At 35.7% G+C, this 13,957-nt stretch overlaps 2 protein-coding genes across 3 annotated transcripts; one reads left to right on the top strand and one right to left on the bottom strand.

The window, feature by feature from the left end:
- Positions 1–466: 466 nt before the first annotated feature.
- On the bottom strand, positions 467–4,947 carry LOC132699886 (pyrimidodiazepine synthase-like). 2 transcript variants are annotated; one of them, XM_060666862.1, is made up of 4 exons: positions 4,929–4,947; positions 1,808–1,981; positions 1,003–1,310; positions 467–939 (listed from the first exon to the last, which is right to left on the bottom strand). In XM_060666862.1, the coding sequence occupies exons 2-4, from the start codon at positions 1,932–1,934 to the stop codon at positions 715–717; spliced, it is 660 nt and encodes a 219-aa protein (XP_060522845.1). In that variant the 5' UTR covers positions 1,935–1,981; positions 4,929–4,947; the 3' UTR covers positions 467–714. The 2 variants fall into 2 exon arrangements, with proteins under 2 accessions (XP_060522845.1, XP_060522836.1); XM_060666853.1 differs by lacking the exon at positions 4,929–4,947 and adding an exon at positions 2,207–2,355 and having other exon boundaries at positions 468–939.
- A 1,150-nt stretch (positions 4,948–6,097) lies between these two features.
- Positions 6,098–7,165, top strand: LOC132697064 (uncharacterized). Its single transcript, XM_060662367.1, has 2 exons — positions 6,098–6,168; positions 6,226–7,165. Exons 1-2 carry the CDS (start codon positions 6,098–6,100, stop codon positions 7,163–7,165), a joined length of 1,011 nt encoding a protein of 336 aa, XP_060518350.1.
- Positions 7,166–13,957: the final 6,792 nt, after the last annotated feature.

Genomic DNA, 13,957 nt, shown 5'->3' on the forward strand with positions numbered 1-13,957 from the left:
TGTTGCCCTGACGTCTGAAACGGTTTGAAGCTAGGAGCGAAACGTCATGGAGACAGAGCCAATGCGATATGTGAGTATATGTGATAAATTTTGTTTATTGTTTTGGTTGCTTATAACTTAAAAATTTGCAATTAAAAAAGTGTTTTAAACTTTCCCCAAAAATTCTTTTCCGATTAAAAATGTTCGGTCGTAATAAAAATTCCTGCAAAATACCTGATTCGGGCGATTTAATTGGGGCTCGACCTCTAGATTCAACATCTAAAGGGTCAGCGCTCTAATCGATGGAATGAGATGCTGCTGTACGAAAACAGGTCAGGAATCAGACTTGAAATACTTTGATCTCGAGCATTTTAAAAAGGAAAAATAGTATATTATATTATTACCACTTTGGTAAACGAGACATTAGTCAGAAGTTTATTTATGCTATCCTTTTTCTACGATCTTTAGTTTTTGGGTACATTACTGCAAAAACAGAACAAATGCATACTATGACTGGCGTCTGACAAACATCAAAATATCATCAGTGTATAATACTATAAAGTATATTATACTAGTTTATGATCTTAAAGTCTATGAAATGTCTTAAGTGGGTCTCGACGGTGAAGAAGCCAACGTCTTAAAGTCACATTTTGTGTACCTTTGATTAGTGCATAATTAGGTATTATAGAGTACTGAGTACGAAAAGTTACAAATCAATTTTATTCACTTAACATGTCAAAGATTGTCGTAGTCAAGGGGTGCGTTTTGACTCATCAGCTGCTGCAGTTTCCAAAGCTTTTCCGGTGGGTTGAATAGCTCAACACAAGTAGGATACTCGTTCATGGCGTGCAGCCATTTACGAAAAAGCGGAATGTCGTTTTCTTGGAACGGAAGCTCATGATTGAGTTTTCTAGAAATGTTCCAATAGTTTGGCATAAATGGCCATATCATATAGTCGACCTAAAATGCATAAATTTCTAAAAGTTTGCAAAACGATGTGCTGAAAAACCAACTAAAACTTACAATCCCTGGCTTCGAACCTCCAATAAATACCGATCCCCTCGAATTCAACTCGCTTTCGATGGGTTCAAATTTTTGGTTAAAGAATTGTATCCATTCGTCGTCGCTTTTTTCTTCAGTGCTGATAACAAATTCTCTGAACGCCAGTATATTGAATTTTCCTAAATTGTTCAAAATTTCCTGGTCTCTTTGCTTTTGCGCCGCATCAGTCGGGTACAGCGGATTTTCCGGATATTTTTCTTCCAGATAATTGCAGATATCAAGACTTTCGACAACTATTTTTCCATTATCTAATATAGCGGGTACCTTTCCTAAAATAAAGACCAACCAATTAACGAACCAATACAAACATTCTACTATTTAGAGTTTTTTCGTTATAAATATTTTCCCTGTACTTACATAAACCTCATAGCTCTTATGCAATTCGCGCTAAAATAAAAATCGAACACTGCCATAATTAATATTTACTTACTTATAACAAAAAAGGGAAATTACTAAAAATATTAACTAAATTTCATAGCAGTTTACAAAATAAAACAAAATGAGAGATTTATGTTGTCAAAGCTCTTTTTTAAATATAAAAATTGATCTGAAATCTGCAAAAATCCATGAATAAAAACTGAGCTAAATGCAGAGTGTAATTCATATAAAGACATTTTAATTTGGGTTAGATCATAACATTAGAGGTTAGTTAAAGAGTGTATTGTGTAGCACGTTTTTTTAGGTATATTCTTAGTATTTTAGTATGGAAATACTTACGTGTACATTTGATTTGATTTAATCTTAACTATTTCGTCAGTTTTCTTACCATTTGGATTAATTTCCAGATACCATTCCGGTTTGTTCTCATAAAGTCTGATGAACACGGTATCGTGAGGAATTCCTTTAGCATTGAGGACAAGCCTTGCTCTTAGAGCGTAAGGACAAAACTTCATTACATAAACCCTCAATAGCCCATCTTTCCTTGGTGGCTCAACAGATCCTGCAGAAAGGGTACAGAAAATTATCTTATGTTGACATAAGGAATCCCTTAAAATGTTTAAATCGCAAAGACATTCCAGCTAAGTATATCCAAAATATATAGGCGAAATGTTACTAATAAAAAAAGTTATTGTGGACTCAATGTTTAATCTGAATTTGTAAGATATCAGAATGACGCAACTCAAACTTAAACATACTCGTATGTTTATTTACAAAACCTGCTTACCTTTTCCTAAATGAATTGTAGACATTGTTTTCGATAAATTATAGGATTAGTTGATTATACTTGATTTTAACGAATGCTGACGGGAAACTGCTAAAAGTAATTTTAACATATCACTTTTATAGAAGAATTGACTAACTTGGCAAATATTATTTAAGTACTAAACACATACAAGTATCCAAATTATCTATAACAAAGCAGTTCTGCGATAAAAACTTAAGTGGTTTGCAAAGTAGGATAGAACAGGGTACCAAAATTCATTTCGAATTTTCTGATTCCATTAACTCAATCTTTCAAATTTAGCCATGCAAATCGAAATTGTTTCTGATTATATCACAGCTAGTTAAAAAGAATCACAGTCCTAATTGAGAAATATATCAACAAAATATTTACTGTACAAATTCTTTTTTCCTGTCTCAGCTTAAACAGTTTTCCTAACTGAGAAAAAAAATAAGTAGATTTTAACTATATTTAACAAAGTTGTATTGCCTCATGAAGACGATACTGCTGTATATACAGGGTATTATTGAAATGGAATCACATAAATTAATTAATGAATATCATGGTCGAGAGAGAAAGCGAAAAATACCCGCTATAACGGGTGCTATCTGGTATGTTTGTCGGGTCACTAAATTTTTCGGCGGGACGAAATAATGACAAAAATTGGAAAAGAAGTGTTTCAGCGTTTATATGAAAAAAAAACTGATTAGGGGATCTTATTATTTTGTCTACGAAGACTACAAAGAATTACCGATTAATTGTTAGCAACGACATTGCTAATCAAATAAATTAAAACAAAAAATTTACGTTATTACGTCCCAATATCATTAGGTGGTCTTATTACTTTCTCTGCTACCACGACAAAATGTTCTCGATTATTTTTTGGACAAACCGCAGTATAAACACTGCTAATATCATAAATTCAATCTCCATCAAATAGTGCAATTTAGTACTCGCCAATATAACTACAAGATTACTAACCACTGGGGAATTCACTGTTTTCAAAAAGGGATGCATTAAAAAATTTTCACAAATTATTTAACAAGTCACATAATATCTCCAGTTTTATTCTTTGGTCGTGATTTTCTTTACCACATCAGCTACACTTCATATTCTTCTTAATCGGATTAGATTTATTACATTACTTTTCACGAAATTTTAATCAAAATAGTTGTAAAATGTTGTTGATAATTTCCAATAAGCTATTAATTTTTCAAAGAAACTTCCCCAGGCGTAGTACGATTTCAAAATATTCCCGAATCGCACTTGACGTTTTACAAATTATCTTGATAGCTTCTTCAGAGTCTAACTGACACTGGTTTAATTTCTACTCTGTACCTGCTTATATACTGTTCAAGCGGAACGTAGCTTACAAAGAGACATGAACATTTTCTTGGATGCCAGATTCCTATATTGGTGAAAGATACAGTGACTGGTTGCTGTAAGCGATTTCTATGGAAGATTTGATTTCCGCTTTCACGATTATGTTCGGCAACTGCTGAGTTACTCACACAATAGGCATTGTTCGCTAAATGGCCGGTGTTTTGTCAGCTCGTCTCTGTTTAAACTTTACTTGTTCGCCCTTTAGAATGGAGATGGCGCGGTAAGTATTGATAAACAGTACTTCTTCAGTTTCATTTTAATAGTAATTTTAAACCTAATTATATGCTATTATATGCTACGCTGTATTAATTTGTTGAGTGTTTATAGTGCAATGTGTTTTAAGTGTAGAGTAAGAAATAATTTATAATATTAAGGGATATTTGGAAAATTTTCAGCAATTGAACCAGCACATCTGTTGTACCGTATAATCTAATAACAATCTAAGACTTTGGCTCCTTGTTAGTAAAGTTAGTTTTGTATCATATCAGCGTATTTATCGAAATTAATATGAAATATTTGGCCAAATATATTTCGAACGTTTATTTACGTTCTGTCATTTGTTACACTTCGCGATTGTTCTGTACCGGTCATAATCGTCCTATTGGACAATTTACGAAAAAATGAATTTTTTTATCCATTTGGGACCGGCATGAGAGTGAGGTTCAGATTCACTAATTAGTAAACCAATGCCTTGCATTAGGCTCATATCTCAAATTGATGTCGACATTCGATATAGACAATTCATTTCTTCGTATTTGTTGTGATGTGTTAAGTAGTATATGTTTATTTCATGTCATAATTCTATACTTATGGTTTACTCGAAATTTAAATAAGAAATATTTAAATTTAGTAATATCTTGTTATTCGGTATTTGTCCTAATTTTTCTAACAAGTTACTAGTTGACCTTGACTTGAAAACTGAAGTAACAAAAATTGACAAAGTTGTATTGCTTTATGAAGACGATACAACAAAATACAACTAACACAACATTTTAATACATAGAACGTGATTATAGCACCTGTATAGGTACGTACTATAAATCTATGGAATTCTCGACTTCAAATAAAAGTATATCTAGCGTACATACATTTTACTTATTTACTTTTTTACAGAAAAAAAAACTGCTAATTATAAGTTTATAGACAAAATTCGTTATAAATAAATAGGAAACTCCAGTCGTTTCGAATAGCTCTAAGAATTCCAAAAATGGGCAGACATTATTTTTTGTTTTTTAGTTTTGGTTAGTTTTATAGATTATTATGTGCTATGTAGTTTTGATGAATTTGAGAAATTTCAATATCTTACCAAAGTAACATATGGCATCGATAAATTGATACTTACTTGGTCTCCTTAGGGAAACTACGGGAAAAATGTACACGTTATGGTCCTGGACTGAATTAGACTGGTTCGTCATCGTCAATGGAAAACCGGCGCCGGTTTACTAGAATCGCGTACTAAGAGTTTGGTTGCCATAGTAACGAACTCCATGTGTATACGTCAGTGACCTACTATCGGTTGCCTCTATAATCTATGTCGCACGTAAAATGCTAGGGACCGATCTAGTTCTAGTTTTCCTGTTCCGAGTGTTTGTAATTCAAATAATCTTATGAATTATATTGGAAAATGGTAAACAACTTTCATTTGAAATTATTTTTTGCACGCACATTTTAATGAGAAAATAATAACCGATTTACAGGTTTTGATTTTTGCTGCAGTATAGTAAGTCTTTTGCGTTTGAATATGATGAAAACACATTCATGGTTTAAAGTTTATCGTTAATGTAGTTTATTCTTGCATATCTTAACTGTGTTATGCATGTATTCATGATCATTCGTATAAGATGCGGAAAAAAAAACAGATTAAAAATCTACATTTTTCTGTCAATAGTGCAAGATTAATAATATCTTTGGCACCTGGACTAAATGGAGTTCTTGATACACTGTGGAAAGTCAGCAAGAACATGGTTGTCGAATTTTTACACCAGTATATTACAATCAGGACAAATCCCAAAAAAGCTGAAACAAACCAACATAATTGCAATCCTAAAGCCTGGAAAAGCTGCCGACAAGCCAGAAAGCTACCGCCCGATTGCACTGCTGAATGCAATATATAAACTTCTTGAACGACTTGTTCTTAATAGAATCAACCCAGTACTGTCCTGCCACATCCCAATAGAGCAGGCAGGATTTCGACCAGGGCGCAGCACAACAGACCAAGTTTTAGCTCTTACAACTTACATAGAAGGTGGCTACCAAAGGAAACTGAAGACCTCAGTGGCATTTATAGACTTGACGGCAGCATACGACCCGGTCTGGAAGGATGATCTGCTATTCAAATTGCTAAAAGTAATCCCATGCAAAACAATATATCGACTAATGAACAACATGCTTAGTAGTAGATGCTTCGCGGTCTCCATGGGAAGTGCAAAAAGCTCTAATAGGACCCTAAACAACGGACTTCCACAAGGATCTGTACTCGCCCCAACTTTATTTAACCTGTACATATCAGATATGCCACCTACCCAAAGACAAAAATTCGGGTATGCGGATGATTGGGCAATTGCAACCAGGGACAAGTCAATGTAAACTACCGAGCGCGTACTCACAGAGGACCTTGCGACACTAGGGGACTTCTTTAGGTCGTGGCGACTTAAGCCGAATCCGAACAAGACAGAGGTATGCTGTTTCCACCTAAACACCAAAATGGCTCACAGGCAGCTCCAAGTCTATGCTGACAACCACCTGCTAACACACAACACCACCCCAAAATATCTGGGAGTGACTCTAGACAGAACACTGTCTTTTAAACAACACCTCCAAAATACAGCAGCCAAATTAAGAACTAGGAACAACATAATCCACAAATTATGCGGAACAACATGGGGTTCAAATGCTTCCACACTGCGATGCTCGGCCCTGGGGCTTGTCTACTCAACTGCTGAATACTGTGCGCCAGTGTGGCTGAATAGTGCTCACACAAGACTTGTTGACACACAATTAAACACAACAATGCGGTTAATATCTGGTACAATAAAATCCACTCCGACCCAATGGCTTCCGCTACTAAGTTTTATACCACCTCCAGAACTACGACGGCAAAATGCCTTACTGAAAACCTTCAAGAAGATACAGAACAACCCTAACCTGCCAATCCAGAATGAAATTGCTAATGCCAACCGCAATCGCTTGCGTTCGAGAAACCCGCCAACGAGAACAGCCGAAGAACTGAGGGCAAACGACTTCCAGTTAAACAATCAGTGGAGCAACATACAGAACGAAGCCATCCCAGCTATCAGAGACATGCCCGGTATAAGTACTACCCCTCCGGGATTTGGCCTACCACGGAAGGTCTGGTCCACTCTAAACAGAATAAGAACTGGGCATGGAGACTGTGCAGACTTCCGGTATAAATGGGACCAAATCCAAAGACCCGAATGTGACTGTGGTGCAGAGAGGCAAACAATCCAGCACATTACAACCGAATGTCCTATAAGAAGATACGACGGTGATCCAGAGGACTTCCTGTACGCGACTCCAGCAACGATTGAATACATCTATAATTTAGATATTAAATTGTGACTTAATTATGTACTGTGTATATTTATGCCATACGCTAAATAATAAATAAAATAAAATTTGGCGAACATCTGATGTTTTATAGCAGATTAAAAGAAACATTAAAAATTTTCGTGAAAAAATCAGTGGTAGATATCCGTTTGTACATTACTGTTGCTTTCCAAAGTTTTGCAAAAATGCAAGTGTGTCCAAGATAAGGTTGTGCAGCATGTGAGCTTCGACAAATAGTAACGGTGATAATTAAATCAGAGACCAGTAGCTTAAATATAAATAATAGTGAGTAGTTTAAAAAATATACATACCTCATGAAGCCCGAGATATTGTTAGGTCATTGTTTAACCCTACCCTGGGTTAAGTATATGCAATTCTGTAAAGCTCAATTCGAAATACAAGGTAAAGGAAATGCAACGTTTGCTAAAAAGCCATCTCTATTTATAGACATGATACAGGGTGACTCAGAGTAAATTTCACTATTTAAACGCGAGTTGTACATCCAACATCCAACATCCAACAAGGAGGATTGGACAACATTTTATTCAGTGATGAGGCTCACTTCCATCTGGAGGGGTATGTTAACAAACAAAACTGTCGCTTTTGGAGCCCCGACAACCCCAAAGAAAAGCATGAAAAACAATTGCATTCCAAGAAGGTAACAGTTTGGTGTGCCATGTCAGCTACTGGAATAATTGGGCCCTACTTTTTGAAGTTGCCCATGGTCGCTCTGAAACGGTAACAAGTCAAAGGTACACTGCAATGCTCTACCAATTTTTGACTCCAGCTCTTCAAAACTTTCCTGGCTATAACCCCAATTTGACCTGGTTTCAACAAGATGGGGCGACGGCACACACAGCAGCAGTATCAATGGACGCTGTACGTGAATTGTTTCCAGGAACTGTTATTTCAAAATTTGAGGACATCTCTTTTCCTCCAAGATCGCCCGATCTTACGCCCCTAGATTTTTTTTTGTGGCGATATTTGAAGAGTATCGTCTACACTGATCCACCAGTCACTACGGAGCAGTTAAGACGCAACATTCGAGAGGCTATTGCCGACATTCCTATTGAAATGTGTCAGCGGGTCTTTCAACATTTAAGAGCATCATTGGAGGAGTGTTATCTAAGGGATGGTCGATATTTGGACAACATTGTGTTTAAAAAATAAAATCCGCATTTCTGTACTTTCAAAATTTATTATTAAAATTATGCCAGCACTTTTTATTCCGTTTTTATAACATGTTAAAAAGGGAAATTTACTCTGAGTCACCCTGTATTTATAAACCTCGCTCGTCTAGTAGCTCATTTTCACTTATGATTTTGTTGTCATTTTTTTATCATGGTAAAAGGGTGAATGTTGGTCATTGATTTTATGTGGTACAATATGATCTATTATATTTCACACTTTTTCCCGTGGGAGTTAAGCGATACATTTTTAAATGGCAATAATCTGAACTATAAACAATCCCGATATAGTCAGGCTATTCGGCATTTGATTTTAAAAAAAATTGAATTATGGGATGGGTAAAGACTTAAATAAAAAATATTTATATAAAAGCGAAAATGGATTAACTTATAGGATATTAGAAGGTAGCCTAAATTATGAAGTGGTACATTAGTACTGATAAACATTTAGTCGTGAAACGAGGTTCTCTTGATAAGCCTATTGTTTACATAAGTCCCATAGTACAGTATTATGATGTGTTGCTAGAATCCACAAGTTATGGTGGCATGGGTAAAATGACATTTGCATTAAAAAAGAAATATAACATTGCTAGAAGATCAGTAGAAACTTTCATTTCATTATGCAAGGAATGGTAATTAACAAATCGCAACCCCATAAGAGTTGTGCGACCAATCCTTTCACAAGATTTTAATGTTTGCATTCAAGTAGAGTTGATAAATTTCCAATCTGCTTCTCATGGACACTATATATTTAATTTCTTACCTATTAAGACCATGTCAGCAAATACCTAAAACCACTGTACACATACGTTAATTAAATCAGCTCGCAAAACATTAGAAGGAAACAAACGCTACTTTGGTAGAATTGACAGTTTGAACATTATGAACATTATGACGAGAAAACAACGTTCACTGAGTGAATCGGCGGGGTCTGTATATAAAAAATAATGTTGTGCATGTCTAAAACTCATGCTAAACCAAGTCGTTGTATAGATGGAACACATGATCATACTCTCTGAAGTCATAGATAAATCGTATACAGAAATTTTGAACTCTTTGTATTCGATTGTTGGTGTCCACATCGAGACTGAACATATGTTGTTAACAATGTTGTGATAATAATGAGGTGAAATACAAACTTTTCTTTAGCTTGAAATTTTAAATATTTTGGTTGTTGTAAAGCATTCGTAGAGACAACAAAGTTCTGCCTATATTTTACAGTATCGCAGTGACTTTAAGAATATCTGACATATAAACGGGAAAGAGTAAGGTTCCTAAGATGTAATTTCGCGGAATTGTAGATATGGTATGGGCTTGTATAGATTGAAATCTGGCGTCTAAATAGGAAGCTATAAGGAGAGAAGCTGGATTATCAAAACTATAATAATTCAATTTAGGAGTGAATGATTTACCTCATCAAATGAATAATCTAACAGAATAAGGATAGTGTTCATCTTATCAAAAATACACAATATTTACAAACTTGGTATCGATTTTTCCAACCATTATAGTTTCAAGACGTGCGTTTTGTACACTGATTTTTACAAGACTTTTGATAAGTTACATCATCCAACTCGAATGATGGAAATCCATCCATCTATTTCAAAGCTAAATTACAGAAAAAACTCAGTTTGTGGTAAACATTTTCATTGTGCGAATGTTACCTACGGTGTCCCCTAGGAATCTCATCTGGGCTTTTTACTCTTCAATATTTAAGAGTAGCAAAAGAGACTCGTTCACATTTAAATGTATTGCAGCCCCAGAGCAATCTTGATAGATTTACTGATTATTGCAGAAACCACAGATTATCTTAAATCTTGTTAAATGTCGATATATTCTATTTACAAAGAAAATTGATTTTACAGATTTTAACTTAATACTTGATAGCAAACAGCAGGGAAATATTCTTAAATCTCAGAGTCTCATAGAGAAATTATTGTCAAACAAGAAATCTGGGCTGGGACCCCTTGCTTTCTTTTTAATATTATTTAAAATATCATGTTCTTGAGTAACTGTTGCCAGATTAAATGAAATATTAATCGAATCAGAAAATATATCATTTTCATAAAATACACTACTTTCCCTGCAATCTGTAATGTGTAAAAATGAAAAAAATATCATTTATTTGGTTGGAGTGGAATAATTAATTTCTAATTGAACTATTTTTATTGAAGCAAAAATTTTTAATTAAAAAAACCTATTTTTTTGGAGCATTTTGTTCTTATATTTAGTTTGAAAGAGGTGGCAACCAATTTTGTATTATAATTTGTAATCTGTTATTCGGTCCACGCATATAAGAAAACATTGAGAACAAAACTGAAGATAAACGCAATTTTATTTGAGTTTTTTGATTTGAAATATGAATTTTCGCCTGTTTCACTAGTGCCACTAATTGCTATTGACATGGTCTCGCAATATTGTAGTTTTTAGAGACAATTTAAAGGCTTAATCGGGATTTTCCGAGACTATATGCAGTGGCACGGTATATTCAGGCTTGTACAAATTTTTATTATTATTCAAGCAATGGTTTTGTGCTTACCGAACATTGCCGGACAAAATTTTGTTTATAATTATATATCAAAACCGGAGTCAGACTGTCAGAATGTAATGGCGCGGTGCAGTGTATAAATACCACAAGCATCGCCGTTAACCTCCCAGTGTTTGAAGTGATTTCGAAGTATCAGCATTGAAAATGCCAGTGGGATCTTTGCGAAACGTCTGCAGGATTCTAATCGGAGTTCAACAAACGAACGTGAATCAATACGTAAAAACATTACACACCTCTACGTGGAGGAGATCTTTACAGCTACCAAGTGTTATGAAAAATTAAGATAAAGGAAGGTTATTTCGCTATGTAACCTGAATTTCGTCATAAATTATGGCAACCAGAACTTGCTGCCAACGTTTATAAGTTTGTCTTTTCACACACGCATCGGAAAGACACAAGCGATCTTGGACAAAGCTAGCAAGGCCCTACTCCAAAACCAGATAAGGCCAACCCGGTACGAAATTAGTGAAACTGAGCGACAACTTTTCAGACGTCAGTCTTCCTCAGTGCGCCATAATGTTAATAATTCTAGGGGGTCCCACAGCAACTGATGGATCTCATGCTTAGTTTAAGGTGACGTCAGTAGGGATATGTATGCTCTGGGACCACCCCACTCCTCTACCTTTTTTGTGGGCGTGTCCTCCTTCCCCAAGACTCCCTAAACACTCCCCACAATGGCTTTAGACTCCGCCCACTTGGATAAGCAAGCATCAATGTGGGTTTAATCAATCCCCCTCCTCTAGTATCCTGCCCCTTATCGATGGCGGCGAAGCCAATCGAAAGTAGTAGGTGGTAGCTGAATTTGTAGGCTAATGTTAGTAATATGGGTGGACTTTCGAATATCACCTCCCAGAGGCTGTCTGCTTTGAACATAAAAAAAAAAGGGGCGTTCAATAACTCTCATTGCTTAGACTGAATCGCTTTTAGAGTTTCAATACTATTAACACAAAAATTAGGTGGAATTCCCATAATACGTGCAAAGTTTAAGTGAAACTGACTGGAAGACAGAGTAATGCACCAATATGTTCCTAAACATATTTCCATAGCATTCCGTAAGAGGTTACCTCCAAGTTTTCTCACTTAGTCAGTCAATAAGATAGAAAAATTCGTTTTGTAAATATTAAATAATAAAAATAGCAAAGAAAACCTAAATGTCCATAATTTTAACCACGGCCACATACACATAATATTTTCGAAATATGAACCTTTCCCAGATAAATAGTGAAATATTTCAGGGTACCTTAAAACAGAAGAATGCGGAAATTTGTATGAAGTTAACGCACGGTAGATGGCTTAGTAAATTAAAAAATGTATATTGTTTCTAATATCCTACTTTATTAATGAAAATTTTAACCATGTTTATGTTTTGCAGATATTATTGGTGGTGCCAGCCAGCTTCCAGTTCCGAAAAAATAAATCCAACACTTTTCGTATTTAAGTCCCCCTGTCCTTGTGCGCAATAGAGAAAACCATAGTTTCAAGGGATTATAGGTAAAGTGGTCGGGGTCTAGAGCCAATGTGGGAGGAGCTAAGGAGTCATGGGGAAGGAGGACACGTCCACAAAAAAGGTAGAGGAGTGGGGTGGTCCCAGAGCATACATATCCCTACTGACTTTACCTTAAACTAAGCAATGACAACCATCCGTTGCTGTGGGGTATCGAAATACGCCTCCCCTACCACTTAACTTTTAGCCTTTTGTTTAAAGCCTACCCCAATAAACACCTGCTGTACTCCAGCATCCCCGCTAAGAACGGAGCGAGGGTGGAAAACAGAAAACACTTGGTTTACGGATGTTGCCGCTACACTTGCGAATTCGTTCGATTGCAAGACTTTGTATAAAATTAGACCATAGTATAGCAAATTTTGTTGAGAATTCAGTCTACGGTTTCAAAATTCCAGATAGATGCATGTGTGTGTAGGGTGTTTTAAAAATATAAAAATTAAATATTATGTTATGTTTATTTAGGTATAACTAAATCACATTAGTCCTCATAGAAAAGACGATAACACGATGATAATTTATATAGTTATCAAAAATCACCTAAATTAATAAGTTTTCATTTTGTTGCACTCTCAGATTTTCATTATTAGGGTATTGCCAATTACATTTTTTATTAAATTTAGTACACTAGAACGCTTTTCTCTTTCATTCAATAATTCACTGTTAACAATAATTTTTATCGAAGATTTTGCATTGCATTGCATTGCATTGAATTTTTCACAATTTGTTTTGCATCTGCATAAGTGCATTGAATAAGTGCTTTTGATGCGACCAATATAACTAACTGAAATAGTATAGTTTGCAACACGAGCGGTAAACGCAGCGGGCACTGTCATGACCGTCAGAATTGACAAACGTCAAAATTCAAGGCGTGGGAAATATCTCCAAAAACATCCGATTGCTCTCAAACCCAGAAATGTCCGAAGTGGCTTGGATCTCAGCGAATAAAGAAGAAAGGTTCCTTCCGTGCTCACCAACTGTACAACCTGTTTATTTTTTTATTTGGGCGATCTTCCCAGGATGTCTGCTTATTATAATTTGAGATATTTTACGCGCCATAATGTTAATAATTCTAGGGGGTCCCACAGCAACTGATGGATCTCATGCTTAGTTTAAGGTGACGTCAGTAGGGATATGTATGCTCTGGGACCACCCCACTCCTCTACCTTTTTTGTGGGCGTGTCCTCCTTCCCCAAGACTCCCTAAACACTCCCCACAATGGCTTTAGACTCCGCCCACTTGGATAAGCAAGCATCAATGTGGGTTTAATCAATCCCCCTCCTCTAGTATCCTGCCCCTTATCGATGGCGGCGAAGCCAATCGAAAGTAGTAGGTGGTAGCTGAATTTGTAGGCTAATGTTAGTAATATGGGTGGACTTTCGAATATCACCTCCCAGAGGCTGTCTGCTTTGAACATAAAAAAAAAAGGGGCGTTCAATAACTCTCATTGCTTAGACTGAATCGCTTTTAGAGTTTCAATACTATTAACACAAAAATTAGGTGGAATTCCCATAATACGTGCAAAGTTTAAGTGAAACTGACTGGAAGACAGAGTAATGCACCAATAT

Source organism: Cylas formicarius, unplaced genomic scaffold (assembly GCF_029955315.1).
Source record: "Cylas formicarius isolate icCylForm1 unplaced genomic scaffold, icCylForm1.1 PGA_scaffold_10__41_contigs__length_53128322, whole genome shotgun sequence".
Lineage (NCBI taxonomy): Eukaryota > Metazoa > Arthropoda > Insecta > Coleoptera > Brentidae > Cylas > Cylas formicarius.